Source organism: Folsomia candida, unplaced genomic scaffold (genome assembly GCF_002217175.1).
Source record: "Folsomia candida strain VU population unplaced genomic scaffold, ASM221717v1 Fcan01_Sc015, whole genome shotgun sequence".
In the NCBI taxonomy this organism is placed as follows: domain Eukaryota; kingdom Metazoa; phylum Arthropoda; class Collembola; order Entomobryomorpha; family Isotomidae; genus Folsomia; species Folsomia candida.
This window is the reverse complement of record NW_019091207.1, coordinates 754,019-781,481: the sequence shown is the minus strand read 5'-3', so window position 1 is coordinate 781,481 and position 27,463 is coordinate 754,019. Positions and strand designations below refer to the sequence as shown.

Sequence of the window (27,463 nt, the reverse complement as noted above, 5' to 3'; positions counted from 1 at the left end):
TTTTGGAAAAGTTGCATTTTAAAAATTCAATTAAACGACACGATACTAGTTTTTTTTTCTTTGTGTGACTTCTTCATATCACATTTCTGGATTTCTTTTTCTTTTCTTCATTACAAGGTAGAAAATACAGTCAAGTTGTAGTTTTTACTGGTAATTTAGTATTAATAACAAGAAAGAATGGCATTGGATTGAACTAAACATTAAATGGGAATAGTGCGATAAACATAATAAGCAAATGAACTACACTGAATGAATGAACGGCAGTGAAAAGGACTCTCTACACTGAATGAATAAGACATAATATAATAATTCAACTCTTAGTAATACAAGAGATATAAATCCTACTACGTAGTCGGAAGAATATTAAAATATCTCCGGAACGTGGTACGAAAAAATAAAAATAAAAAAGAGTAGTTTTAGCGTTTGTACCTCGGTCAAACGTGGTTTGAATGCAATCTGGATTATGTAAGGTTATAAATAATAATTATTACATTAAAAAGCACCACCATTGATTGGTATGAAGTCGAAATATCAGGAAGCAGAAGGCCTGCAGAAGGGCACAAGAATTTCAGCCTGCTGATCTAATGCTTTTGCCAACTTTTTCCTTTTAAATCGAAGTGCTTCCCTAGCTAGACATTTTATGAAATGCTGTTTGGTCACGTAGGATCCTGAGACGTTTGACAATTGGGATAAAAAGTGATCCAGACCTGGAAACCCGAATAAATTTGCATGTTCATTTACAAATTAATTTGTTACGTCATTTATTTCTTGTTTGTAAAATTATGAGCCACTTACGTAGGACTGGGCGCCTTATTTCTGTATGGAGTCGTATCCTGAGGTCAAGATTCTTCTTGAAAGTGGTATCGTCATCCAACTCATTTGTCGAATTTCGAAGCTCTGTTGCTGGTGTTGATTTTGTTTTTGAATTGACAATCGTAGTGACTTTGACTTTCTTAGGTTTATTACTGTTCCCTACATGATTACTGGTGGTGATGGGGGGGACGTGATTGATGTGGTTTGGTATGGGGACAGCAGGTTTGGTTGGAGTGGGCATGGTCATACTTACCCCGTTTTCATTGCTATTAGGTAACAGAGTGATCTTGTTGCTGGTGCTGGTAGTATTATTATTATTGTTATTATTGTTACTACTACTCTTAATATTATTATTTTTATGAGAGGAACTCGTCTTGATGAACGAGTCATTATCATTTTTACTCGATCCATTCATTTCATAGGGATATTGATGATCATCTGGCGTAGATTCATTTTCATCATCTCTATCGTTATTGTTATCAACATCATTCATGTCATTAATGTTGTTGAACATGGAACCGAAAGAGGAAATCGGGATGGTTTCTGTACTGTCGTCGTCCTCGTCCTCATTGTTTTGGGGAGACTCGTCTATTATTAAATTATCAGTGCCGAAACCTGAGTTATCAGATGACGAGTAAGTATCTAGGGAATTCATGCCGATGGAATTTTCCTTGTCATCGGCAAAGTCTAACGGGGACATGTGAGGAGATGCAGGGGGTGTCAATGTAAGTGGACTCATAGGACTGGATGGAGCAGAGCTGAGAGAACTATCCGTGTCAGTGTCTTGATCCTCTATAGTCCGATGATGATGATTTGTACGACGGCTCTTGTAAGGCCTGAATCGAAAGTCTTTCGGTAATGGACCAGCCTTCCTTTTTTGTCCTCTTGGAATGGGAGATGGCGGCATCGGAATAATTGGTGCTGGTGTTGGGGTATTTTCTTTCTTAGTTGGCTTCCCTTGTCCCAAAAGGTCAATGTCGGCCTCATCAATGATCATGCGCTTATCAATTTTGAAAGGATTTCCAAACATGTGTTGTCGAACTGAGAACAGAGTAAAAAAAAGAGACAATGTTAAGGTTTTGCTTATAAATTCTTAATTTCTGAAAATTCATGGATTCATTGATAAAATCAAAATCATCACCTGGAGCAGATTCCAATTCTCGCAATGGATTAGGCATTCGTTTCAAATATTCCTGGAAAAACATTTTGCGATCCTCATGCATTTTCAAAACATACGACATATATACAAAATTTAAATAAATAGCTTACTTGATAATTTCCCATCTGTCCTACTGGTTGATTATGCAAGGATTCTGTATAAAAGACATAACGACAAAAGGAAGACAAAATTAAGTACAAACACTAAAAAATGAATACTGCAAATGAAGAATGTATAAAAATAAAATCATCCAGACGAACATAGACGTAGACCAAAGGTGGTTGCGGCGGTTGACGCTGAGTGAAAGTATCGCGTGCTTACCGTGCTGTAGAGCCGACGTTTGACTTGGACGAAGGAACAAGGTGCGAAGGCGTGCTACTTGATCTAAGAGCTGATGACGAGGAATATCAAAAGGATTTTTGAAAGATGTGACTACCCGTTTAGTCTCGGAGGCCTTAACTTTTATAGCGACTTCATTACAGGTGCGATCATACTCTGTTTTAGCTTGGGCTTTCAGCTTCTTCAGGTAATTTAAAACCGAATACGACAAGTAGTTCTCTTCAGGAATACTCTGCGCAATATTTCCTGTGTAGAAAAAAATGACCAATTTTGTTAATAAAGTGGTGTCGACAGGTAGAAGTTCAACTTCTTTTACCTGCACCCATTCGGAGTAAAGCTCGCTTTAAGGGACCAGCATAATAAGGCGGCATACTAGATACATACATGGCGAATTGAGCTCGCCATTCTCCATTTGGCTTCAGTTTCTGAACTCGAAATAACTCGTCAACTAGAGGAAGTAGTACTGGGTAATTGTAAGGCATTACGAATAAATTAACTGAAAATAGAGGAAAAAACAAATTGTATTAATAAAGACTCGTATTTATGTTATTTCATAAAACCGTAATTTACTCCTAAAACTGATTCTTAACGATTGTTCAAGTAATTACCGGTTGTTAAATTCGTAGAGGCTTTTAGGTAACCAAATGGGAAACCTATGGGGCTGTTTCTAGAACTGTTTTGTATGTAAACCTGTAAAATAGTAAGTTTCTTGTGAAAATGACGAGGACAATTTCTTCCCGTTTTATCCTTAAACGGTAAACCCTACCTGCCAACAAACAGTTGGTTGCTTCCTTCCGATGATAAATTGAGTAAGAGGACTAGGCTCCAACTCGTACTTGTCGAATGGAAAATTTTCAACAACAAGTGGTTCTGCAGGTTGACAAATAAATTTAACACAAGGGTGAGCAGTTCTGGAAGGCAAGGTTGGTAATGACTGATCAGGCCAGTATGATTCCGGAATTGGCCAAAATCCTCCAGCAAACCCCTTTTGGTTTGATCTCGGAACATAAATCATCCTTCTCGAACTGTGCCAAGAAATTTTATTGCCGTTCTTCTCGTCAATCACTAAGAACTCGTCGTCCGTTTTCATCCCTAAACGGAATGCGAACCATAATTAGGAATTAAAAAAACAAAATTCCTACGCAATAGTATAATGGGGAATCCCCGTGATGATTAAGGTATGACACGTAAATATTATGCGTTTATGGCTAGAAAAGTGTCAAAATACCTTCGATTGAGGGAGGGTCGGAACCATATTTTTCAAACTGAATAACTACACCAGCTTGCACTTTTTGTACTGCAAAAAAACACATCACATTTGAATATAAGAATACACTTTTTTGCTGACATGGATCATAGCTGTCTAGACAGCTAATAATAAAATCTCACCTAGAGAATCAATACACTGATGGAGCATTCGATGTGTCGTGATAGCATAGGATCTACCCCCTGTGACTTCACACATGGCGTCAATGGCAGAGTTGTCGGAAGGCACAAGACCAATTTCCCTGTCCCCTGAAGGCTGCCCAGTCATCCTGAGCACTAAACTAAACAGTCTTTGATCCCAACGAAAAGGCTCCCTTGTCAATTCTGATCCTGGACTTGAGCCATGCATTTTTAGCTGAAATTGAATTTATGCAGAAAATTGGCCAAATAAGGATTCATCCATTTATAACGTGCTATTTTTGAAAATACAGGCAGGCAGTAAATCACCTCTTCTTGAACACCAGAATTTGAAGAAAGCTGTCCCCCATCAGTAATACAAACAATAATTGAGGGTTCCAGATAAAAAGGGCATTTTCCTTGACCATAAGTATCTATCCCATGTTGCATTCGATTGACATTCAACACATCAAAAGTATGTCGTAGAGCATTTCCGAGCGTAGTGAGACCATTGGACTGTAAATTTTTTAGTTCTGACATGAACGTGGCTAAATTTTCTTTCCATCCAGCCTGCAGAAAGTGAATAAGGAAGTGAAAGTAAAATAAACCGTTACAACGCATGTAACCAAGGGGTGAAAGGAGTGTCATACGTCAATGTGAATATCAAATTGTTCGAAAATTTGTTAAGATTGACACTTCTGACGTGTTTTCGACTTTTGTGTCTTATTTGTGTCAAATTTAACAGTTGATAACCCTTATGTGACCTTTATATGACCTCTGAGGTCAAAATGGAGGTCACCATTGAATTCGGGGTTAAATTTCAGTTGAAATTGAAATAGATATGTCCTATGACCTTTACATGACCTCTGAGGTCAAAATGGAGGTCACCATTGAATTTGACATTGAAAAATAGTTAAAAATGACGTGTCACATGTCAAAACTGACAAGTGACACTTTTTCGTCACTTTTCGTCACTGTGACGATGTCATCGTCACAGGTGACGTCCAAGCACAAAATGACATGAATTTTCAAATTCCTCGTTGAAAAATAGTTAAAAATGATGTGTCACATGCCAAAATTGACACGTGACACTTTTTCGTCACTTTTCGTCACTGTGACGACGTCATCGTCACAGGTGACGATGTCACAGTGTCCATCTTCGAACTCGTCCTGTCCCTTGACGTTAGGAGTTTACGTTCAAAATTTCAAGTCTCTATGTCTTTTCGTTCAAAAGTTATCGGACCAACGGACGGACGGACATAACGATCTTATAAAGGGCTTTCACCCCTTAATAATGAAAAAATGTCTGAAATTGTATCAGGCTCCCCAATGACGTTATGCAAATGACTAACCTTAATATTTGTAGGAGGCTCTTCAAATGTTAGTAACATGTACCGGTCTTGTCTGCTATCTATACTTCTCTGTCGAACCTGCATGAAATTAAATAAAATAAGAACTGGAAGAAAGTACATACTAAAAAAATAAGGACACAAGTCAAAGTCAATACATGGAAAAATTCAATCTCATGAAAATCAAGATTTTACCAGGTATGTATCAAACCATAAAAAATTAAAAGGCTGCTCTACATTTGTTTGCATAAGTGAATTAAATCATTGTCTAATCATTGTCTAAGTAATCTTGATTGCAAATTTTATGCAATCAGTTCACCAAATAAAATGCATGAGACAGGATTGAAGCGGATTCATGCACTCTGCCCACAGAATGAAAAGACGAAAAAAACAAGCGTGAATGGATGGCTTATGTTTCATGATGATCCAATTCGCCCGTTTAGTTAGTTAATCGTTAATAAACAGTGGCCGCGGAACCGTGGGGACGCAGAGGGACAATGTCCCCACTATCTGTCCATGCTATATTCTATCCCTCAATGTCATGTCCCCCCAGCTTCCGCGGCCCCTGTTAACAAATGCTGAACTCACCTTTACAAAAGTCTCCACCGCACTTTTCGCCACGTCCAGCAGGGTCGGCCTTCCCCCGAGGAAAACCCTCTGGTTCATAGACGCCGAAGTGTCTATGAGAAACACGATAATTGTCATCCTTCCACCTAATTCTTCTTCTTCTGCAAATCTTTTACAATGTCTTCTCCCGCAGTGTGATTATTATGCAATGCGAGCTGCAACTTAAAAAATAGGTCGAAGAAGGGCCCATGTAAATATTGCATTTGAATGACTCCTTCCCTCCTACTCTTCTATGTCTTTTTGAGGCCAGAAACCTTTCTCCGGTCGTTTCTTTTAGTGCGAAAACGCGATTTTCTAATTCAGTATGCAAATCTGATCGGTAAAAAAAAGTTGATACGAAATTATTGCCATGCGTTGTTCAAGTTGGTCTTGTTGTTGGTTTGGTAGTGGTAGTGGTACTATTATGTATTACGCATTTGCCTTTACGTAACGTGGGGATGGTGGCTGGCCTGGCTGGCACTGAAAAGATGAATTTTTCTCATGCAGCAGCAACCTACACAACAGAATGCCTTTTTCCCGACAAGAAGCGAAGGAAACAAAGGCAAATCCACTACTACGGGAATTTTCAAAGCTAGAGTTCCTGCTTTATTTTGGTTGGTTCTTGGCTGAAGGGGGGGTCTTATTGCTGTAGATGGCGAGAGGAAGAAGCAGTTGGGGCTTTTGGAAGAGTTCAGTTTTTCGAGTCGTCGTTGAATATAGTGGACGTGACGTGATGCTGCTGCTGCTGCTGCATTGCCACAAAAAACTCTACAATATAAAACCAAAAGGAACACATATAGCAATTTATTTTATAAGGGTTTGTCCAAAATTATGAGGAGAAAAAGCTTCCAAAAAATATCATCTCGCTTCAAAAAAATACAATGTGTGGGCAAAACTGGGAAAATTTTTGGTCGCAAAAACCAAACTCTCGACCCAACCCGAGAGGTCAAGTTACTTTTCTCCTTTTCTTCACCTAGTCTCCCTCCCCACACGAAAATTGGAACGTTTTCTTGCACACGGCCAAAACCGTGTTGTCGTTCGCCGTGAGAAATTGGCTCAAGAGAAGGTGCTTTTTATGGGGAAAAAATAGAGGGTGTCAAAAAAAATCGTCTCAACTTGCCCCACCCTCTCGAATAAATTAGGCGTAAATTAATTTACCCCCCAATACCCTTGACCCCACCCCCCGGGAAGATAACATGTCAAATTGTGAAAATAAATAGGGACCCCTACTTTTACCCTGTACCAGCTGTTTCTCAGCTGGACGAGTGAGTGGGGCAAAATGAGACGAACGACCACAAAAGGTGTGAATGCTTCTAAAAAATCTAGTTTTTTTCTCCACCCTTCAACTTACTTACGTTACGTCGATGGTGGTGGTGGTGGATACGTTTCTGTGTTGAATAAATTTATGTGATGCAGCAGGAGGAGGGTATGCTCGGCTATATGAAATTAAGTGGATGGCGAATACGGCGTCCGGAGCCCTTTTGGCCGAGAACCTCACTGTCTGACTCGCAGAAGAGGAATGAGAGGAATGAGCCCAGAAAGTCGGAGATAGCATGAAGCTTATAGCCTGAGCCAAGTAAGTAAGTGGTAGTATTAGCACGGCCAGCGATATGCTCGGCAAGGGCGACAAGATGAGACTTGTCGATCGTTAGCATGACTCAGGTTCGCGGAGCCCCAACCGAGCGTGCCGTGAACTCGACGCGAAAGGCAATTTTTGAACCAAATCTGAAATCCGGCGAGCTAAACTTTGTTTTTTCTTACAAGAAAAGTGAACTCTGTTTGTTTGCGTGGTAAGTCAAAGTTTTATTTGCATAATTTTTGGTACAATTTTGAAAACGGAGGAATTTATTCAGATGAGATGACAAAAGAATTGGTTGTAAATATATTTGATTAAAATTTAGTCAAGTAAATTTGAGATATTTAAAATTTGACACAACTGCTGGTGTGAAAGTAAAATTTATTCAAGGTTGTAGAATTTTTGTTCAACCTTGAGTAAATTTTACTTTACATAACCATTTGTGTCATCTCAACTTTTACTGAACTTTATTTAGAGAAAATATGTAAAATCGTATTTGTCTTATATTGACAGAAAGGTTTAAAGCCTCATTGACCAGAAAATATGCGAGGGGGAGCAATTCGTGGGGGACGGGCTCGTCGAGGGAGAGGTAGTGGAGGAAATATGGGCGCACCGATGCGAGGTCTCGGCGGAGGAAAGCTACCCTTTGACCTGACCTTTTTTGACGATATTTTTCCCAGGGTGTCACCAGCTCCGGATGATTCGGAACTGAGCAATGTAAGTTGTAGTTGCGCAAACTTACACTTTACTTATTTATTAATGGAAGGTACTTATAAATAAATGAATAATTTGTAGGCCATTCTGAAACGACACACGGATATTTCCCCATCTACTGAAGAGATCCAGTCGATTCAAAATATGGTGACGAGAGTGCAAGGAATTTTGGAAAACTTAATTCTCACTCCGGGCGCATTTGATGCTTGTGTAGGTTTAATTTATAAATGCGAGTATGTATGTTCGATGGACAATTATATTTTTGAGATCTTCTTATCTAGCAAGTAGATGAGGTCCGTCAAGTTGGTTCGTTCAAACAGGGAACAATTCTAGCAGGACACAAAACTGCTGACTTTGTCGTAATCTTAAAGTCTCTTCCAACTCGAGAGGCTGTTGATGCATTATGCATCCGTGTGTCGGATGACCTTCGTCAAAGTGAATGTAATTGTTAAAGTACAAATATTTTTGTACGAGTTATGCTAAATTGTTGTTGTCTTGTTAGGTGTACGATCTAGCGTGACAGATCGTGGATTTGATATAAGTAGTATGCAAGCCACAGTCAGAATTTTCATTACAACAATTCCACCAAACTTTAGAAAATTGGATCCAGAAATTCATTTGGATGCCAAAGTCATGAATGAAGCTTGGCAGGCAATTAGGTAGGTATTAAATATATTGAAAATGTGACACCTTACATATAAATAAATGATTGATTATGTAATGTGTAATGCTGTATATTGTTATGTAAAAGTAATTTATCTTTACATTTTACAGACATTCCCGATGGTTTGAAGAGAACGCGCATAATTCCACAATAAAAGTTCTTATCAGAATATTTCGAGACATCAGGCAACGTTTCACCGGTATCCAAACTATTTCAACGTGGATGCTAGATCTCCTTGCGCATTATGCAACTTTGAATAATCCTTCGAGACAAGCCCTCCCTGTCAACATGGCATTTAGAAGATCTTTGGCTTTAATGGCTGCAGGAATGGTACACACATACAATAAATTTGTTCACTTCAATGGGTTTATTTTGAATTTTATAATCAAATTAATAATGTATTTATTTTAATTTAATTCTCTATGCAGTATCTCCCTGGGTATTCTGGGGCTAGCGTTAGAGGTCATGGTATGACTTATGAGCAGCAAGATGTTGCAACTATAACGGCACAAACACTGGTAAGAATTCTTGGCCATGGAGGATACAAGCAAGTCTTGGGTTTAGAAACCATGTATAATGGTAAGAAAATAAATATATACGGCATATTATTCGTGAGTGATGTATGTATTTTTGTATACATATTTCTGATCTTTTATTATTTATGGATTCTTTAGATATTCTCACCTCCTCCACCGTAATCAATAATATAGTCATCAAACCGCTCGACAAAGTGTATGTGCCCCCTGCGGAAGGAGAGTCTGATAAACTTGAGGATGAAGAGGAAGAGGAGGAAGATCACTCGTCTGGGATGGAACCTGACATGGCCTAAGTGCCCAGTTATATGATAAGGATGAGTATCCTACTATGTATACATCAGTTTTTTTTGTATAAATAAAATTATAAGCATATTTGTCTTGTAATTTCATTTTATTGTATACCAATTTAAATCCGTTCACAGAAAAATGCAAGCATGTAATTACTCCTAAAGGTTTTGGCCAGTGATCTCATATACGATTAATGAATGAATTAATTCCCAGGTACAAATAATAATTCCTATCAACGTTTCATAATAACAAAATGAAGATAAACTAAATACAGAAGATGAATAATAGCGACAGGACAACATAGTACAAAACGCCCAGCAGGCACGGCAGTTCGAGCCAATAGGATTAAGCATATGCGAAATGAACCTAAACCGCCAAGTAAGGTCATTAAGGTCATGAACCATTCGTCGGAACCGGCTTCACAAATTAGAAGAACTACGGCATGACCGAATAATCCATATCCCATAATGCACACGATTTGTCTGAAAGATGTAAAAATGATGTATTTTATTGGTTTATTCAAGTGTCGTGTATGGATTTTTACCTTGGCATAATTGCAGTCTTTGTACATCGCGAAATGATCCAAGTAAAAGCCGAAATCATCCCTAAATAGCCCACTGTTAGACCTGTTGCGTGAAGAATTTTTTAAAGAATTGATTAACATTTTTAAGAATTTAAATTCTTAAACCTGTTGCGTGAAGAAGGGCAAATAATCTGCTAGGAGATTCATGCTCCGTAGACGTAACAAGTCCCCAGTACACAATAGCAGTTAGGAAAAAAGTGCTCAGAAAACTTCCTTCATAATCTACAGCTAAATAAAAGATTTAAAGATAAGCTAAAGATATTCTAGATTACTTTTATTCAATCGATAGTAACACATTAAATATTTTAATTTACCGATTCGTTTGAAGCGTCCAAACGGCGGACACAAAGAGGAAAGAATTCGCATGAGCACAGATTTTTCGGAGAAAAGATATTTTATAAATGACCCAGGAAATGGAGTACTGTTTTTTGGATTTGATCCTTTTTTTAGGAGTGGTTCCTTATCCTCTTCGCCAATGAAAACGACCGAGTTATCTTTTTTCTTGGTGCGAGCCATAACTTATGGAATGATTTCGGGACAAGGGTTTAAATATTAGAAACTGGGAAGATATGTTTGCTTAAAGTGAGATCAATTGCAAAAAGTCGTTTGAAAAGTAAAGTCTTCAAAAGAAATAAGTAATGTTGCTTCTTAATTTCTTCTATGTCGATGCCGTCGTTGTTATCGGGGCGAGATACTGCTTGACGCCTTCCAAGGCACACATATCTTTATATTTCTGAAGTAACTTCTTTTTCAAAACTAGTTGTTTCCTCAAAGCTTCCAATCGTTTGAGTTGGTCTTCCTTACTGTAATCTATCCCTGGAAGTTTCTTTATCTGGAACAGAATTAATCAATTTTTAAATTAAATTACCTCACAAAATCTACATTACTATATAGCGATTAATGATATCCATATTTATTACCTGATCTCTCACTAAATCCAATTTTTTCTGAAACTCCACAACCTTTAGACTCGTATCTTGAGCGCTTTCTCTCTCGATGCTGTAATGTAATTTGGAGAAAGTCAAGTCAAGTCAACCACTTGTCAAATCACACCGTACAAAATATATTTCGTCAACCAGCCCGAAATAATAAAATATATTACACCCACCTTTTGATAATGTCATAAATCTTTGATAAGAAATCCACATCTATATCATCCGTGGTTATGGACTCGGGTGGGGGATTGTCCAAATCATTGTTCGAAGGTACACCCGAACTGGATGCCCCTTCTTCTACCGTAGATTTCTCCAGGTTTGATACAATTATTGATCTCGTTCAAGAAGAAAAACAGCCGTACGTATACGTACGAAAAAGACCAAATAAACCAACTCGAACCTAAAAACCCTTCTTCTTGTTACCAAGCTGTCCTTTTCTGCAGAAAGTATCACTTTCCCCAAGAAGTAAAGTAAAGACCAACTTTCTCTTTCTACATATAATTTTGGCTAAAAATGGACTTTCACCGAGTGAAAGTCAGTAATGGAATGAAGTGATGAGCAGAAATGTACTTATTTTATTTGGTCTTTTCTGTAAATAATGTGGACTATATCCTCCAATGTAAAAGGGAAATGTAAAATGTGCAACTTTTCGTATAAAGCAGCAGCATTTCTAATACGAGATTCTTTCTATTACCCAACCCAGCAGCAGTGTAATGCACTTCGCATGAGTTTTTTGCGTTAAAAATCTCTGCTTGTTAATACGGATAGCAATTTGTCGGATTTAAACGGTACTTCCTGTCCTCATCCTATTTTGGCTAAATCTGTGTATTTGGGGTATCTGTGTGTGGGTGTAATAAATATGTAAGAGGAATGCGACTGGTTTATTTGTAAGAGTTCTTTAAAGTGGAAAAACTAAGCAGAAATCTGCAGAAAACTGTTTGTTTTGTTTGGAATTTTGTACAAAATACTTAAAAAATGAAATGACATTGATCTCATATTAAAAATTAGAAAATACATTTTTGATTGGTTTGAGGTGACATGACCAATAAATATTCGATTCTATACACATTCGTGTCAACGCTCCTGTTAAAGTGAACTCGTAATTGTAGAACCATTATGGGATTTATTCGCGAATCGGGATTTTGATTGAGCTTAAATTTCAATATTTGAACATTTGCACCTTATTTTATCGAAAATAAGTTGTGAATCCGTAATAAATCAAAATGGGAACTTGGTGGAGCAGACCAAACAGTGAGAACAGTGAAGTAGAAAGTCCACCCACTGCTTTTAGATATCCATCAAAGACAGGTTGGGTTTGAAATACATATTTTAAAGCATAAATATCGAATTATTCATTTATTTATACGTTTCTGTTTAGGAAATTACTTTGGGACTCACTTCATCATGGGTGGGGAACGATTTGAAACGCCTCAACCAGAACAATACTTGTTTGGAGATAACACTGACCTCAACTTCTTGGGGAGTAAACCAGTTCCGGTAAATAATTCCAGTTAATTTTAATCTTGCTAAAAATACGACATTTTTAGCCAAATTATTACTTGAGTATAAGCAAAAGTTGTAACTTTCCTAGGGCGAATATGAATATTTATGAAAAACTTGAAAAATTGATTTTATATTACATATCTTCAATATTCTATAAAGCTTTTAGCTTAGAAATGCATTTTTTTGCCCGATTTGAATCTGATCTGATCATATTGATAATGTGCAATTGTGCACACAAATATATTTTGGCGTCTTCATCATACATCTTCACTAAGATTTTTTTTGCGAAATTTTTGATCGATATCTAAAAATTGGTTCCTAATTTTGCATGTAGAAAATGTCAAGTTTCAGTTCAATTCCAACAGCAAGAATTGCAGATCACTCAATAATTTAAAGTATTTTTTTAACAGTTCCCCTACCCTGCGCCACAGTCGAATGAGCCCACAAAAACGTTAAAGGCTTTAATCAACATACGAAAAGAGACGCTAAAATTTGTCAAAGTTCAACCACAGCAACAATCGCCAACAACTAGCGACCCACCACCAACTTCCCCAGTCAAAAAACCCATTGTTGATTGTACCGTTGAATTCGTATTCGATGCCGATTGTCGTTGCGAAATAACAATTTTATATTTCTGTGTTGAAGAAGTAACAAGCAATGGAGTGTAGTAAGTCTTCAGCAAGTTAAATCTACTTTAATTACGTATTAAAATTAACAAACTGCAAAATTTAATTTCTAGTTATCGACCTAAACATCCAAAAATGTGTTCCGAACCTATCAAATTCAAGGCAGGATCCAATCAAGTTTACATAAACTCTGAGCACGTTTTCCACCCTGCGGAATTTCCTGAACAAGACTTGTTGTTTGATTCTGAAAAGGAACTTTATCCCGTGGTCATCCAGTGTATTGCGTTAGAAGGGGATGGTAAATTTATACCTATTTGTTAATCGCCAATTTATGCGTACATATCCTCCTATTGTTGTTCAATCAGTAACTCATGATAATTACAGAACCTCGTCAATCTCATACCACAACTGCAACAGTGGACAAATACTCGGACGGATCTTACTCAATAAAGCCCTTGAAACAAAAGGTATCGACCAATATTAGAAAACGAAATGCTTTGTCCATCATCAAGATCGTCGTTGTCTTGTTTTTTCATTCAACCAAATAACTTTTTTTTATTCCGCAAACTTGCAGCTTTTTGTGGATGGACTTGTATATCTTTTGCAAGAAATTTATGGTATTGAGAACAAGAATGCGTCCAGAAAATTTGATGAAGATGATTCCGACGCGGAGACGTCAGCGGAATGCGTTATTTGCATGTCAGACAGCAGGTACATAATTTTCCTCCATATTTCTACCACAAATGCTTATAAATTATTGTGTGTTCGCAGAGATACTTTGATATTGCCGTGTCGTCACCTATGTTTGTGTCATGCATGCGCAGACAGCCTACGCTATCAGGCAAGATACGCCAAAAGTTTAGCATAAAACTCATGTAGTAAATATATAATAATAATTACCATTTTCTGATACTTTAATAGGCGAGTAACTGTCCAATATGTCGTGCCCCATTTCGTGCTCTGGTAATTTTAAACATTCTTTATTTCATTAAACTAGGTAATTAATTATACAATAATTATTTTATAGCTACAAATCCGTGCAGTCTACAGAATACCACCGTTGAATATTGAATATTCAGCACTACCCCCCGAGGTAATCATTCATTTCATACTTAATCTCATATGAACTTCAAAAAATAAATATATGATCCCCAATTTACTGATACGTAGATGCCAGTCATACACATGAACGCTATACCTGGATATGAAGTTATCCCCCTTTTGGAGGCTCTTAACGGACCTTACCAGCCATCCGACCTCACCATGGCTGCAGCATCCCTTCATAGACAAGAAGCTGCACGAGCAGCATTAAACGACTCTACTGAAGGGACGGAACTGAGACCGATAGCTATGACCGTCATGGTCGCCCCATCTTCTACAAATTCAGACATTGCGACGACCACGACTTCAACAACAAAAAGTGACGATGAAAAGACCCGATCAGAAAGCCCGATTACTGTAATACACGAATCTTCACGAAAGTCATCAGCAAAATTGTCGAAAAGTAGTTCCGATGCAAAAACCCCTGTAACTAGTGATCCAGAAGATGAAGCACATTTTAGTGAGGCTGCAGAGACACTTCCAGACCTTGAAGAATTTGGGGACACGCTGGATTCCACCATTTTAAATTCCAGATATGAAGAGAAACTTTTATCTCGCGGGGCAGGAACGTCGTCAAAACCAGACGATGAAGAAATGCAATTACAAAGCATTGAAAGTAGTCCTGTACATGGCACAAATGTGCTCATGATTGCAGCCATTGACGAATTTTCTGATGAGGAGGATACAACCAGAACCCGCAGAAATGTAATGTATTAAGTAATGTAGATACATACATATATGCTTAGCTATTATGTAATAATGGAGAACTTCTTTTTGTACATTAATTTGTAGGTATTTGCACATCGAATGCTCTCTGGAGATCGGAGACACGTATCCGAATCGGCACAAAGTACTCCAAAGCGAATAACGGATGGGGGAGCCGTTCAGAGCAGTCCAGAACATCATTTTGGTCGATTTGGAAACAAAACGGTGCCAACTTCATTACCAAGCACTCCAAATTGTAGGCTGTCCAACCCCGGAACGGCAAATTCCACATCAACAAGATCCAGCGGAGACTCGTTTACATCATCTAGTTCAACCAAACAATTGTTACCGAGTTCTTCAACGACTGGAGTGCACCATTTATAAAAACAATCGAACGAGTAAAAGAAAATCACCCAATCCATAAAAGCAATGCAATGCAATCTCAGATCCCAAAGTTACCTATTACTTATCCTACTGACAGACTTGTTATTGTTATTACGTATTATTCCTTTTAACAAAAAAAACTGACTGAATTAAGTTTAATAAATATATGTACGCAAAACGGATATTTTCATGTATTCATATATCATCAGACTTTATTCACATTGACAAATTATTAATTAATTACTCGGGTTAGCTACACAACTACTTTAGGCAAATTAATTTCTATCTATAAATAAATACTCATATTATAATACCGAGATTTTTTAGTAGTACATATTACTTGTATATATTTCCACCATTATTTCCGTTTCAGAGAGGTTAGGTTACAGTTCTTTTAAGCACTTTATTCTAAGAGCACCAAGATCAGGTAATAAGTTCATTATGCATATATTTTTTTTCTTTAAAAAGTACTCATAATTTCGGACTTTTAGTATCTTAAAGCTGGCAAAATAAATGAAATAGCCCGATAGAAAAGAATGTATATGTACAAATTAATAAGTAATGCAAGTAACTCTGCAGTAGTACTTTTTTGCATGGTAATTATGTAATTAATGAGACAAAGACGAGTATGGCAAAACAATATTTGAAAGGGTACAGTATTGACCTTTTTTGTGGTAATGAATAATCTCTCCGAAGAGATTTTAAAGCTTTAAATCTGTCGTAAATTGCAACTTGCAATAATATCGCTAATAATATTAAATATCAGCAATTATAACCTTTTCAAGGCGTTAACGGATACCAGTTCGTGACCGCAGTGCCAAGTTGAAACTCTTCCAAGGGAATGAGTACGTCTCCAAACTTGGGCGAGCTCCTAATAAACTTTTTGTCACACACCGTAACCTCCAGCGTTTTTCCACGAAGGTCGATAATTGGAAATTCGAATCTTTCATCGTACAACGGATTGCAATTGTCCTTCTGCGCCTCCGTCTTATGTTTCTTGTTCCGTTCGGGTAACACGTACAATTTCACGTAGGGATCCGGCAATTCTCCGGAAGTCTCGATCGGAACGTTTGTAACGCTGTGCACGACAACCACCAACTGTTGAGACGTTTGGCTGTATCTAATCGTCAGTCTGACTTTCATTCCTTTATCGTCTTCCGGCTTATCGAGCGACCGGGACGCGGCGAGGAGCGGTTTGCCCTCATCTTTCCGGATGAACGATTCTCTACTTTCACCACCGGAATATCCACTTCCTTCAGAAACGTCGTCATTTATCATCGTTTTGTTATTCTGATCGGAGGAAGAAATGTTGGAATTTGATCGCTCCACATTTGCCGTCGTCGCCTCGGACGAAGAACTTCCGGGACGTGGTTGTTGCTGTAATTCATCATCCGTTTCGTCCTCTTCCATACTTAACTTTTCTCCGAGTGCGGCCGCTCCAAGTTTTAGCACTTGAATGGACATGCTCATATTCACTTTAGCTTCACTTTTCGTATTGAGGGTAAAGTTTTGCTTGCGCATTTTCATTTCCGGTCGACCGTAAACGGCGTCAAGACATTGTTTGAACGAGCCGAGCTCCGTGTTTGTTTTCTTGTCCATGATTTTGACGAGGAGCGTGTCCGTGAGGGGGTTGCGGACGAGGAAGTGCATAGTTTCTTCGAAAACGGGGTCCACAGTTTTGTCCAGGGTGACCGATTCGTGTTGAACCTTTCCAACGGAAAGGATGGCGTACGGGTCGGGCTTGCTGCCTTCCTTGACGAGCTGAAATTGACATGGGGGATAGAATTATTTAGCGAGAAAGTAAAGCAAATATTACATGGAAATCGTGGGATTTTAGATATGTACTTTTTGGTTTGAACTGTACAATAACGTGTCAATGGACATTTTATATAAGTGATTTACTAACAGAAATAAGCATGTCATGTTTCACAAACAACCACACGATGCAGCATTTATCACACCAAATACCATTCAGATATACAACCCATTAAGCTTTGCATACAAACGTATGTATGTAGGTGTATGTAGCTGTGAATATGTATATAGTTCACATTTTTTTGCATGACTTCCACTATGTGCAGAAAATGTTTAGGTTTAAGCCAAGCCCCGAAAAGTATAAAGCATGAAAAACTTTCACCAACAATCCAGGCAGTTCCTCCAATGAGTTCCTCACTCCAACGCTGAGAGTATTTTTAAGGTGTATTTATACAAATAGAAAAAATATCTATGTACATACGATGATGATAAGTCAAATTATAAATTACAGAAATATATTTTTACACAGAACCCTTATTGTCTCCTTTCTCTTTTATATGTAAACCACCAGTCGAGCAAATATGCAAAGCGGATTCATCGCTTTCACAGCAGGCCACCCCCACTACCCCCCAGGCCAGCAGCACTTTTTTGCAATCACATTCATTTTTTTCTCGTCCCGACCATAAAAGAAAGCTTTTGATTAAGTAACAGAATGGATTTGATAAGTAGGAAAGGAAATTATTGGTAAGTTGTTAACAGCCCGACTTACCCGGGGTTTACCGAATCCAGTGCCACCCTTTTTCACGAGAGCCTACATTATAGATACACAGAGCTTCGAAGGTGTTGGTAATAATTTTTTTGATAGAAAATTTATAAAAAATGCGTTATTAAGTCCTACATACATACACAAGTTTTAAAATCTATCTAGGAGAAAGTCTATGGGAGAAAGCTATGCATAGTTATTTGATCTAAAGTCAAATTGTTAGTACGACTCTGGATTATTCATGTGAATTGCCACACATTTCTGGCTACAAATGTCACAACAATTAAACTACAACAATTAACGGATGTGGATTCATATTATCACAACAATCCGACGATTCAACAATGCAAAAAAAATTAAAGGAAATAAAGCAATCACAACCACTACTAATATGTAAGTATGTACGGAAATTCCTTTAGTTACACGTACTCACTAAAAATACTACAACTGCAAAATTTGCAACTAAAAAGGGTTAGTAGCATAAATAGAAACAAATTTGTAAAAAATCAATTTCAGCTGCTGTTCACAAAAGTGAAGATGAGCATCGGTAGGTATACATTATTTGCGACCTAGCATAAAAATATGTACGCTTAAAGTTGCAGGAAGGCATGAATAAAGTAGATAAATATGTATGTGCTCTCGTGAGATTGACCAATAAATAAAGTGAATGAGGTGCTGAGGTGAATATTTAGTTGTAATTTCTGGAAAGTCTCGAAGAAAATCTAATTTATGTAGAAACCATACCGGAAGATTTTTTGCAGAATCCAGCTTCACCGTTAACATGCAAGATGCAAGACCTGCAAGACAAATTATGTATATTCAATATAGTTGCACATGTTCTTTCTCTTTTACATGAACCACCGATGAGCAAATATGCAAAGCGGCATCGGCGCTTTCACTGCATTTTTTACGATATTTGGGGGTGGCATTCGTACTGGAATGATCAACAAGTTTGCAAAAATTCTTTACCATGAATTTGGGCGTCCACGAGGGACTCTTTCAAATCGACGGGATTTTCGGTAAATCCAAGCCATTCCAATTTCAAGTGAACTTGACCTTTCTTCACATTTTCAAGATCCAACCACAAGTCCATCGTTTTCTCACGGCTGACCACGCTCAAATCCACGGAACATCTGCAAATGCAAATTACTTTGATTGTTAATTTGTTCATCAAGTATTACACAATTTTCACACATGCAAGCAACCACTATAAAATAAAACCATGCTTAAATATCATAGTAAATTTCAGGAACAAAGTAAACAAAATTAAAAAAATATATATTTATGGAAGGTGAAATACGAATTTTGTAAGGTATCTCGTATGAAAAACATGTAATAATAGTTAGGTATAGTTAATTATTAGTATCGTCGCATAATTTGCATAATTGTTAATTTATCTTGGACAGGATTTAAGGAATAGTACACAAAGGCTATTATTAACTATTTAATTAGAAAGCATGTTCTATCTATACGACTTTTTATACGAAGTGAAAAAAGGAAGAAACATTATAATATTTTCATCGCCGTGAGCTATATTTCATTTTTTTCAATCACCTGCCAAGGAATTCATCAGCTCTAGGCGCATCATCGTGGTCGTACAAAACCACATTTAGTTTTTGCCCTAATTCCTCAACGAGCATCTGCAAATTAAAAAATACTGTGTGAATTTATCTTAAATTATGGGTTAAATAAAATGTGTTTCACTCAGCAGCCTGTCAAAATTCACCTCACAATAATACTCCCATTTAGGATTGACGGTGTTATTTATCGTTTTTGATCGATATTGTTGCGCTCCGACACTCAAAATGATGTATGGATCACTCTTTCCCATTCCTAATACTCCGACCTTGTGATAAATTATGTACATAGTCATTTTTTATACCCTTTGTAATCATATTTTATTTTATGTATCAGTCAGGTAATAAATACTTACATCCATTTTCATCAAATTTCGAGCCTCTGTAAATTAGAAACGTTTTACTTTTGTGTACCAAACCAACAATAGTTTTACTTAATAATACCAATAGCGCATATTCTGACGACTCCTTGAGGCTGCATGGCACAAGTTTCACGTGCGTTGACGGCATCACTCAACTGAATAAACATTTTATTCGGCAAGACGCACCTGGATAAAGTAAACATGCATTGTTATGAAAAAATGGGTAAACAAGTATAATCCGGATTATTTTACAGAGTTTGTTTTATGAAAGGTTGCATGGCTTACGTACATGTTACTAATTTGCTCGGAAACAATTCTTCTAATCAAATCGGACAATCCGGGCATATCGAAGACGTCGGCAACTCCGATTAAGTTAAATTCCAAGGATGGTGGATTCAAAAAAAAATATTGCACACCTCCAATCATGGGCATTTGATTGATCAAAGGTTTCATGACGAGTCGTAATGTTCCGCTAAGCTGTGAAGAGTAGAGCATGATTTTAGGAAATTTGGAGGAATTTTACTAAATTTGTGAAATTTTAGTATTTTGTTCGTCGCATTGTACATACCTGTAAGTCTTTTATGCCGGCATGAATTTTAGCCACGGAAAATCTGAAGTCGCAATCTGTAAGAGCAATTATTAATTAGCGACTAAAAAGAGAAGGGTTTTAGTTATCTTATTCTTACCTCCAGCGTAAATGACCTGACATGATAAGTTCAGAAAATATGTTAATTATGCAGAAGTACACACACATATGTCGATAACATAAAATAAGTATGCTCACATCCAAATCCATAATAATCTCGTTCCTGTCCGTTTTCTTTTCATCGTAAACTTTCACTCCACGAATTCGTAATGGAGTATCGCCAAGAATTACTTTTTCGAAACGAAACGATCCTAATTTGTAACTGTTGGAAAGAGTTTCACGAAGTCCAGGCTCAATGGATTGGATGATCATGTCGTACGTGTAGTGGTTGATTCGTGGCCATAATTGTCTACATATACAAAATTTCTATTAAGATGTACATAATTTTCTTTTTGTTTTGTTCTACTGATCAATTTTATACTTTAGAATGAGATTAAGCCATTCTGCTCGTTCAACATCGGGAAAAATTACCCAAGAAGGCAAATTGTCGCCAAGACCTGTAAATCAGCAAACCGCAAAAAAACTTACAAAACGCTCCAGTTTTCGAACAATCAGATTACTACACTTACGGGCAAGCACAATTTCTCTCTCGTCGCCACGGGCGGATGCAGCCTAAAAAACCGAGTAATAAGCGAATTAAGGGGGCTGTTCATAGCGGTTTCATTTACATAAAACCTAACTCACCGCTAACGCCCGTTGCGCATCGTGGTGACGCCTCCATTGATCTCTGACCACTAAAAGGACAATTGGCCCCACTAACCAACCTACCGAAACCTACGAATATATAGACAACAAGTTATGCAAGTTCATAAATTCGCTTATCTTAAAATAAAAGTGGTTGCTTACCTGGAAATATCCTAACGTGTAGACAAGACCGCAAACAAGACACTTTTTCACAAAGGACGTAATCCACGTCGTCACACCGGGTGGTTCGACAAATTTGTATTTTTTCTTTTGTCCAATTGGTCTCGGTCCGATCGCCTTGAACGTAGTTTCACCTGGAGCGACGACGGTCACTGACGATTTCTCGACGTGATGCAGCTCCCCCTCCCCGTCAGGATTCGACATTTTTGGGAACTTATTTTGGGCACTTATGCAATTGTTATGTAACAATCCTTCAAATCGCACTTTCAGACAGAATATTCAGTAAATTCACTTCACTACATAACACAAGTTCCAGATTGTAGTTGGCAGCGAATCAACCTAATTTATTAAAATAGAAATGGTGCAATTAGTCTTAAATGTACAGTCATTTAACTAAATTACACAAGTTATTAATTTAGTCTGCAAAATGATGATGTGATCTGGCGAAGAGTCGTCTGTGAAATGCGAAAATGCTCTGAAAGAAAGTTGGAATTTTCTGCAAATCGACTGAGTAACTTGCAAATCTCCTCTATTTACCTACATACATACACGTTATGTATATATGTACATGCACTAATAGGGCAACATATATCCCATACACACATACGACTTTGCATTTATTTAGCACCACTGCTAATGTATTTATAGAGCTTACATCAAGTTTAGTATGCGGTACGAGAATTACGTAATGTCAACAAATCTACTAGAAACAAAGGACTTTATTCACGCTACGTTAGTTAATCCTAGTTTAATTCTACCATTTAATTTGTCACTATTTGCAAATGCAGAATTCTTAAACTTTAAACCTACCTTATCAAAATGTGTTTGGCTCAGGAATTAATCCAGTATTAAAGAAATCTTGTCTTGTCTTTTATTTTCTATCTAAATATTTTTTTTACGTAAAAACTGAGCAACTTCTGGATTTTCTTTACTTCTTCGCATACGGATTCCGGTTTAACTTGCAACTTGTTATTGATGCCCTTCTCTATCTTTCTTTGTGTGTTATGCAATCCACACAAACTCGCTCGGAAATACGGACGAAGAATCGCAATTTTCTACGAGAACTCGACCCAAACTGATTACGCTGTGTTACAATAGTTAGTTTTACTGGCCAATCTTTTTCATATCATCATCTGTACTGTACTGGCTAACTTATTATATGAGGTAAACTTTTAGCAGGCAGCAAACCTCACTGACCTTGATTGTGTTTTGTCAGACAAGTCGTCAGAATATGGTGCATAAGTATATGATCGAATTGGCATGATGCATACTTACTTTTACTACTTGCATATGTACGAACGTGCAAAAAATGACACGTATCGTATCGTAATATTTAGGTAAATATTGCTATTTGTCATCATGTTATCCAGGTAGAAACAAGCACATGTATCCAGAGGCATTAATTGCTTTGTGTTTTATCTCCGTTTAATTGTCAGATAAGATGTGCATTGCATTGCAGATTATTAAGCAGAAAACGTTGTTTTATTAGGTAGCAGAGATAAGATGGATGTATGTACACACGGCATAAGTGGCTGCGACAATGACCGCTAAATTAGTGATCTGTAACGGATAATAATATTGACGCACGAGAAGTATCACAATATTTTATTTAAGAAGGCATATACGTTGAAAAAATCTCATAACTAAAAGACAGAGACGACGGTTGCGTCTCCTTGTGTGCCGAGAGATTTTTTGCTAATGAGGGGGGGGGGGGGGGCGGGGCGAAGAGAGCAGCTGATTTTCATGTAAACAATGCAGGCAGTTGCATGTATAAAGTTGCTTTGGGTTTTGAGAGTGACCGTTCCCACTCTCCAAACGGGGCATCGCGAACCAGAAAAGGAGAAAAATTTCGACTAAAACTTCTAATTTGCAGCTAATACAAAATGGATTGATTTCGTTTTGGTGGCAATAAATTCCCAAGTTTGTGCTTTACAATTGCCATGTTGCATAAATTCCATAATAAATCTCGGTGAAAAGTATTGGACTGAAACATGGACTCATATCATGTTTCAGTCCAATACTTTTCACCGAGATTTATTATGGAATTTATGCAACATGGCAATTGTAAAGCACAAACTTGGGAATTTATTGCCACCAAAACGAAATCAATCCATTTTGTATTAGCTGCAAATTAGAAGTCTTAGTGACAAAAATCATTTACATTACTGGTAAGTGGCGAGGAGAAAAAGTCAACTCGCTCATTAGGATGCCCAGACTGTTCCCTAACTCAAACTTTAAGCATCGTTTCTGTACAGTCACTACGAGTTAAGCCATATATGTATGTATGAGCTAGCAATGCTTAAAATGACATCATGGAAAGAGTCATTATATGCAAATAATAATATGATAATAATAATAATTTATTTCTGCTTGATAACCCTTTCAAGATATAAAATACATATGCATGTAAATGTCATCGTCATATTAACTAGCGAATTGAGCAGTGTTTCTGCTGTTAAAAAACACCTATACGAAATTAGTGCATAAAAATGTTTTTTAATGTGAAATGACACCCATTAAAAATCCAGAAAAGTGCATGAAAATGCACGAAAATGCACGAAAATCATTTACGTGCAAATAATATTCAAATAATGCCGTTTTTCTAAACATTCGATTAATTGAAAAGTCGTTGTGCTATTGTATTATCTCTTCTTCATCATTTTAGTAGTTTAGTGTAAAACAATTTTTCATTGTTCAATACGAAAAATGAACGAAAGTTTTGAAAATGAATGAACAAAATAAATATTTGTCACTTATTTGGGGAGTAATAATTCCATGTTATTCGATATGCGTACCAAATTCTAAATAAGTTTTAATTAATCGCAACAATAATGGATACACACATGCATAGGTAAGGTTTCAAACCAGTATATAAGTTTAGATAAGCGAATCTAACTCCCATTTTGGAGGGTAACAAAGTATAAAATTTCTTTAAAATATGAAATTACCTGCATAAATTTCGTTTCTGTGATTTTTATGCATTTTTGTGCATTTTTTAGCGTTTTTATGCATTTTTGTGCATTTTTATGCACCCTGCATGCACAAAATAATTTCGAAAATTAAAATAAAATAATTTCAAAAAGAAACATCGGAATTGAGGCATCAAGTTATTCAAAATGATTTTCAAAAAGCAAAATAGTATTAAGAACCTTCTCGAAAAATGTTCCAAAATTTCATAAAGATGCTCAAAAATTCTGGCAAACTTTCAAAATTTTCGAACAAGTTCAACAACTTCCCCCGCTTTCCCAGCAAACGCGTAGAATAATAGATAATTTTCGTTTCATTTCATAGAGCATTTATTTGAATGTGCTACTAATTGAGCCAATAAAGCAATATTACATAAATACGGATGCGAATAAATCGTTAGAATTACACGTAATTGGGATGGCGAAACATCTCAGTAAATGCTATTATACACCTCAAGTCACAATAAGTAGAGAGCCTCTACTATATAGAGATGCGAGTATGTCGAATTACATGAATAGAATAAATTGTAAATGCCAGAATGTGGAACTAATTATTTCGAAGTGAGCATAACGATTTTTGATGGAAAATGTGACCTCAAAAGTCATTTGTGGACCGAGTGATCTTATTTCCTCCAAAGTCGACGGGCAGCTCGTCTCGGTCGATCCATTCCAAAAGATAGTTTTGCCACTTTTGCTGACTCGTTCCAAAAACCTGTATCCTTTTTCCAGTGTCAGGGGTCATGGCTTGCTTCATGATGTTGAGCATGGCCTCGAACACGGAGGGAACTGTGGATTATCGTTTAATTAGGCAATTATATAATCACATAAAATTATTTGCCGGGGGGTATACCGTTCACGAGGACCATTTTATCGTACAGGGCGGGATAATAGCTATCGAGGGCCTGGATCATCTCCAGGTAGAGCGGGATACCTTCACATGAATGAAATGGTTTGACTATGGTTTGATTTTTTGGATAAGAGACATTTTTATATGATAAGTTTATGGCAGGGGGTCTCTTATTTTAAAAAAGCAAGCCATAAAATTGAGCTGGATGAAATTATGACATACATTGGACGCAACTATGCTGCCTTAAATTGTATCCTTTGAGGTTTGAGACGTGGCTCCCTCTTGTGACCATTTTCCCCTCGTCCTGCTGCCGCTGAATAGCGCGGTCTATGTCGTCCAACATTTTGAAGATGTAGCGCAGCATTTGATGCCGTTTTCCAGCCAGGATTACCTGACGAAAGTCCCACTGTCCCATGTGGCTTGTGATCACTGTAAAAAAAGTAACCAAAATTAGTACCAATGTGTGCAGTGGAGTGTAAGCCGTGGGGACATCTGGGAAAATTTACATCTTAGGAAGGGGGAGATATAGCATGTGCAGATGATGGGGACATCGAATAACCCCCACGCTTCCGCCGCTACTGATCGTAGCATTGCATAATTTATATTTATGGGTTTAACCTGGTTGGAATTCCTTATCGAATGAAACCTCGTAGGGAAACCTCTCCTGGAATTCTGACCAGTCTTCGTCGTGAATCGTGTCCATTTGAAACTCATCTCGCCATCGCAAGTTCTGGTAAAAGAGGAAACAAATTGTGCTCAGATTTCGAAGAATATTTTTGAATTTGGTGATGTGGTACCTCTAACAGCATTTTCTCTGCCTTCTTGATATCAAACCGAGATGCTGAAAACCGATGGAACGAGAAACTGTTAAAGTGCGACTGAATTTATTTATTGGCATTTAAATATTTGAACTAGTATTGAACCTCTCAACCAGCGAACAAGATAAGCTTCCTTTTTCAACCGGTCATCAAACAGCACGGCCTCCATCAATGTTTTAAACTGAACATAAGGTAAAAAAACGATGCGATTAAAATTTTAATTAATGATCAATTACACATTAATTGTTCCACTGCTTCAAACCCACCTTGTCTAGAGCGTGTTTTTCCCCAGTGGAGAGTGAGAGATCCTTTTCCCCTGCGACGCTTGCCTCAACGATCCCCTTGTCCCAACAAGAAATGGACAAAAGGACCAAAAATGCTGCTACAAATGAGCCCATAGCGCCAATTATTATTGTAATTTCTGCTCGATCGTTCTCTGCGAAAAGTTTAAAGTGAACTGAGAGTACAGCGCCCTGGTCTGTGAGCTATTTAAGTAGGGAGGAGCAGGGGCATTAAATACTAATATCTATAAACAACGAATTAAGCTTCATCAGTTGTTCGAGGGGAGGGGAGGTTTGGTTCAGAGATGGAAAAGTACCACCGATTCCATAACATCTTAAAAATATGCTAATCAACCCTCTCGTCATCCTACGGTGCTCAAACGTGTGCTTCTTTTGACGTGAAATTGCATGCATGAATAAATCCTGGAGATGTCGTGCGATAATTGACATGTTACTTATTTTTTTAAATTTTTTTTTCTTCCAAGTAAATCCATATGCAAATGTATAATGCTATAAAACGTGCACTGTGAATACACAAAAAACTTGAACTTGATCAACAAAAATGCGCAGCAGGTCAGCACTATTAACTGGTCAGATGGACCTTTCACACTAGCAGTGGCCGCGGAACCCGTGGGGACCCTTGGGGACCCTTGGGGACATTAGCATTGTAGGATAGGGGAGGGGAGGGAGGGAAGGGTTTATGTAAGATGTGGACATCGAATAATAAGTGTGAGGACATTGTCCCTCTGTACCCCTTACGCGACCACTTCCGCGGCCAATGTTCGATAGATAAATGTAACGTGTGATTGCGGGACACACCTGCTCATTAAAACGATATCACGTGCAATCTAATTGAATACGCCTTTTAACCAATAAAATATTTGGAAACACATTAAATAGGAACCTTAATAAGGTAGTAAATCTTAACCTAACCTAACCAAACCGGTAATTATAGCCAGCCCGTAATCCGATCGAAGTACACGAGGTCCCAAAGTCCCAACCAGTGGCCGCGGAAGCCGTGGGGACATGTGGGGACGTCAAGATAGTAGGATGAGGGAGGGAGGGGTTTATATAACATGGGGAGATGATGGGGACGTCGAATACCCGTGGGGACATTGTCCCTCTGTCCCACGCTTCCGCGGCCACTGGTCCTAACTACTTTTCACACACGCTAACCTGGCTCACTGGTTAGCAATCAAACTGGCAATAGCCAAACGCCAAACAATTCGATTTTATCAAGCATTACATCATCAGTCTTGACAAAATAGATAATCTTGAAAATCACGAATCGTGAAATTCTTGACTCAAAAAGTTCACGGT

The 27,463-nt window shown here is 37.6% G+C and overlaps 6 protein-coding genes across 10 annotated transcripts; 2 read left to right on the top strand and 4 right to left on the bottom strand.

Moving 5' to 3' along the window:
* Nucleotides 1–49: 49 nt before the first annotated feature.
* On the bottom strand, nucleotides 50–7,160 carry LOC110856320 (integrator complex subunit 6). 2 transcript variants are annotated; one of them, XM_022104804.2, is made up of 14 exons: nucleotides 7,001–7,160; nucleotides 5,632–6,417; nucleotides 5,047–5,124; nucleotides 4,025–4,264; nucleotides 3,701–3,932; nucleotides 3,540–3,608; nucleotides 3,078–3,403; nucleotides 2,920–3,001; nucleotides 2,628–2,807; nucleotides 2,294–2,557; nucleotides 2,083–2,126; nucleotides 1,955–2,006; nucleotides 796–1,854; nucleotides 50–707 (listed from the first exon to the last, which is right to left on the bottom strand). In XM_022104804.2, the coding sequence occupies exons 2-14, from the start codon at nucleotides 5,746–5,748 to the stop codon at nucleotides 532–534; spliced, it is 2,919 nt and encodes a 972-aa protein (XP_021960496.1). In that variant the 5' UTR covers nucleotides 5,749–6,417; nucleotides 7,001–7,160; the 3' UTR covers nucleotides 50–531. The 2 variants fall into 2 exon arrangements, with proteins under 2 accessions (XP_021960496.1, XP_021960495.1); XM_022104803.2 differs by having other exon boundaries at nucleotides 7,005–7,160.
* A 71-nt stretch (nucleotides 7,161–7,231) lies between these two features.
* On the top strand, nucleotides 7,232–9,523 carry LOC110856323 (interleukin enhancer-binding factor 2 homolog). The gene is made up of 8 exons (XM_022104806.2): nucleotides 7,232–7,439; nucleotides 7,739–7,942; nucleotides 8,021–8,149; nucleotides 8,221–8,380; nucleotides 8,442–8,598; nucleotides 8,714–8,933; nucleotides 9,032–9,182; nucleotides 9,278–9,523. Exons 2-8 carry the CDS (start codon nucleotides 7,769–7,771, stop codon nucleotides 9,430–9,432), a joined length of 1,146 nt encoding a protein of 381 aa, XP_021960498.1. The 5' UTR covers nucleotides 7,232–7,439; nucleotides 7,739–7,768; the 3' UTR covers nucleotides 9,433–9,523.
* Nucleotides 9,512–10,665, bottom strand: LOC110856324 (protein YIPF3). Its single transcript, XM_022104808.2, has 4 exons — nucleotides 10,325–10,665; nucleotides 10,116–10,238; nucleotides 9,972–10,053; nucleotides 9,512–9,909 (listed from the first exon to the last, which is right to left on the bottom strand). Exons 1-4 carry the CDS (start codon nucleotides 10,524–10,526, stop codon nucleotides 9,660–9,662), a joined length of 657 nt encoding a protein of 218 aa, XP_021960500.1. The 5' UTR covers nucleotides 10,527–10,665; the 3' UTR covers nucleotides 9,512–9,659.
* Nucleotides 10,666–11,222: 557 nt separating this feature from the next.
* On the top strand, nucleotides 11,223–15,446 carry LOC110856119 (E3 ubiquitin-protein ligase MGRN1). 2 transcript variants are annotated; one of them, XM_022104560.2, is made up of 11 exons: nucleotides 11,223–12,253; nucleotides 12,324–12,442; nucleotides 12,859–13,115; nucleotides 13,188–13,372; nucleotides 13,459–13,541; nucleotides 13,649–13,785; nucleotides 13,846–13,915; nucleotides 13,996–14,037; nucleotides 14,102–14,167; nucleotides 14,245–14,880; nucleotides 14,968–15,446. In XM_022104560.2, the coding sequence occupies exons 1-11, from the start codon at nucleotides 12,169–12,171 to the stop codon at nucleotides 15,262–15,264; spliced, it is 1,977 nt and encodes a 658-aa protein (XP_021960252.1). In that variant the 5' UTR covers nucleotides 11,223–12,168; the 3' UTR covers nucleotides 15,265–15,446. The 2 variants fall into 2 exon arrangements, with proteins under 2 accessions (XP_021960252.1, XP_021960253.1); XM_022104561.2 differs by having other exon boundaries at nucleotides 14,245–14,892; nucleotides 14,968–15,109.
* A 7-nt stretch (nucleotides 15,447–15,453) lies between these two features.
* On the bottom strand, nucleotides 15,454–22,393 carry LOC110856117 (extended synaptotagmin-3). Of its 2 annotated transcripts, XM_022104558.2 has the most exons (17): nucleotides 22,042–22,393; nucleotides 21,214–21,570; nucleotides 21,052–21,141; nucleotides 20,937–20,979; nucleotides 20,789–20,864; nucleotides 20,506–20,716; nucleotides 20,408–20,423; nucleotides 20,290–20,345; nucleotides 20,011–20,198; nucleotides 19,804–19,907; nucleotides 19,716–19,741; nucleotides 19,509–19,628; nucleotides 19,337–19,422; nucleotides 18,752–18,915; nucleotides 18,527–18,579; nucleotides 17,789–17,830; nucleotides 15,454–17,025 (listed from the first exon to the last, which is right to left on the bottom strand). In XM_022104558.2, exons 2-17 carry the CDS (start codon nucleotides 21,433–21,435, stop codon nucleotides 16,045–16,047), a joined length of 2,478 nt encoding a protein of 825 aa, XP_021960250.1. In that variant the 5' UTR covers nucleotides 21,436–21,570; nucleotides 22,042–22,393; the 3' UTR covers nucleotides 15,454–16,044. The 2 variants fall into 2 exon arrangements, with proteins under 2 accessions (XP_021960250.1, XP_021960251.1); XM_022104559.2 differs by lacking the exon at nucleotides 17,789–17,830 and having other exon boundaries at nucleotides 22,042–22,392.
* A 2,110-nt stretch (nucleotides 22,394–24,503) lies between these two features.
* On the bottom strand, nucleotides 24,504–26,343 carry LOC110856237 (SEC14-like protein 4). Of its 2 annotated transcripts, XM_022104708.2 has the most exons (7): nucleotides 26,129–26,338; nucleotides 25,968–26,043; nucleotides 25,842–25,885; nucleotides 25,663–25,774; nucleotides 25,267–25,473; nucleotides 25,048–25,128; nucleotides 24,504–24,983 (listed from the first exon to the last, which is right to left on the bottom strand). In XM_022104708.2, exons 1-7 carry the CDS (start codon nucleotides 26,258–26,260, stop codon nucleotides 24,793–24,795), a joined length of 843 nt encoding a protein of 280 aa, XP_021960400.1. In that variant the 5' UTR covers nucleotides 26,261–26,338; the 3' UTR covers nucleotides 24,504–24,792. The 2 variants fall into 2 exon arrangements, with proteins under 2 accessions (XP_021960400.1, XP_021960401.1); XM_022104709.2 differs by lacking the exon at nucleotides 25,048–25,128 and having other exon boundaries at nucleotides 26,129–26,343.
* Between the last annotated feature and the right edge of the window lie 1,120 nt (nucleotides 26,344–27,463).

What these genes read in the sequence shown, in the direction of transcription:
- LOC110856320 (XM_022104804.2), bottom strand. Translation starts at nt 5,748, where the DNA reads ATGACAATTATCGTGTTTCTCATAGACACTTCGGCGTCTATGAACCAG. An exon ending in CGACCCTCCCTCAATCGAAG is followed by an intron (nt 3,404 to 3,539) that starts GTATTTTGACAC and finishes CATTCCGTTTAG; the next exon opens with GGATGAAAACGGACGACGAG. An exon ending in TTTACTCCGAATGGGTGCAG is followed by an intron (nt 2,558 to 2,627) that starts GTAAAAGAAGTT and finishes TTTTCTACACAG; the next exon opens with GAAATATTGCGCAGAGTATT.
- LOC110856117 (XM_022104558.2), bottom strand. Translation starts at nt 21,435, where the DNA reads ATGTCGAATCCTGACGGGGAGGGGGAGCTGCATCACGTCGAGAAATCG. An exon ending in CCGGCATAAAAGACTTACAG is followed by an intron (nt 20,199 to 20,289) that starts GTATGTACAATG and finishes TACTCTTCACAG; the next exon opens with CTTAGCGGAACATTACGACT. An exon ending in ATTCTGCAAAAAATCTTCCG is followed by an intron (nt 17,831 to 18,526) that starts GTATGGTTTCTA and finishes TCTATAATGTAG; the next exon opens with GCTCTCGTGAAAAAGGGTGG.
- LOC110856119 (XM_022104560.2), top strand. Translation starts at nt 12,169, where the DNA reads ATGGGAACTTGGTGGAGCAGACCAAACAGTGAGAACAGTGAAGTAGAA. An exon ending in TAAAGCCCTTGAAACAAAAG is followed by an intron (nt 13,542 to 13,648) that starts GTATCGACCAAT and finishes GCAAACTTGCAG; the next exon opens with CTTTTTGTGGATGGACTTGT. An exon ending in ATTTGCATGTCAGACAGCAG is followed by an intron (nt 13,786 to 13,845) that starts GTACATAATTTT and finishes GTGTGTTCGCAG; the next exon opens with AGATACTTTGATATTGCCGT.
- LOC110856237 (XM_022104708.2), bottom strand. Translation starts at nt 26,260, where the DNA reads ATGGGCTCATTTGTAGCAGCATTTTTGGTCCTTTTGTCCATTTCTTGT. An exon ending in AAAAACACGCTCTAGACAAG is followed by an intron (nt 26,044 to 26,128) that starts GTGGGTTTGAAG and finishes CCTTATGTTCAG; the next exon opens with TTTAAAACATTGATGGAGGC. An exon ending in CAGAGAAAATGCTGTTAGAG is followed by an intron (nt 25,775 to 25,841) that starts GTACCACATCAC and finishes CTCTTTTACCAG; the next exon opens with AACTTGCGATGGCGAGATGA.
- LOC110856323 (XM_022104806.2), top strand. Translation starts at nt 7,769, where the DNA reads ATGCGAGGGGGAGCAATTCGTGGGGGACGGGCTCGTCGAGGGAGAGGT. An exon ending in ATGATTCGGAACTGAGCAAT is followed by an intron (nt 7,943 to 8,020) that starts GTAAGTTGTAGT and finishes AATAATTTGTAG; the next exon opens with GCCATTCTGAAACGACACAC. An exon ending in GAAGCTTGGCAGGCAATTAG is followed by an intron (nt 8,599 to 8,713) that starts GTAGGTATTAAA and finishes TACATTTTACAG; the next exon opens with ACATTCCCGATGGTTTGAAG.
- LOC110856324 (XM_022104808.2), bottom strand. Translation starts at nt 10,526, where the DNA reads ATGGCTCGCACCAAGAAAAAAGATAACTCGGTCGTTTTCATTGGCGAA. An exon ending in TGGACGCTTCAAACGAATCG is followed by an intron (nt 10,239 to 10,324) that starts GTAAATTAAAAT and finishes TCTTTTATTTAG; the next exon opens with CTGTAGATTATGAAGGAAGT. An exon ending in TGCCCTTCTTCACGCAACAG is followed by an intron (nt 10,054 to 10,115) that starts GTTTAAGAATTT and finishes TTCACGCAACAG; the next exon opens with GTCTAACAGTGGGCTATTTA.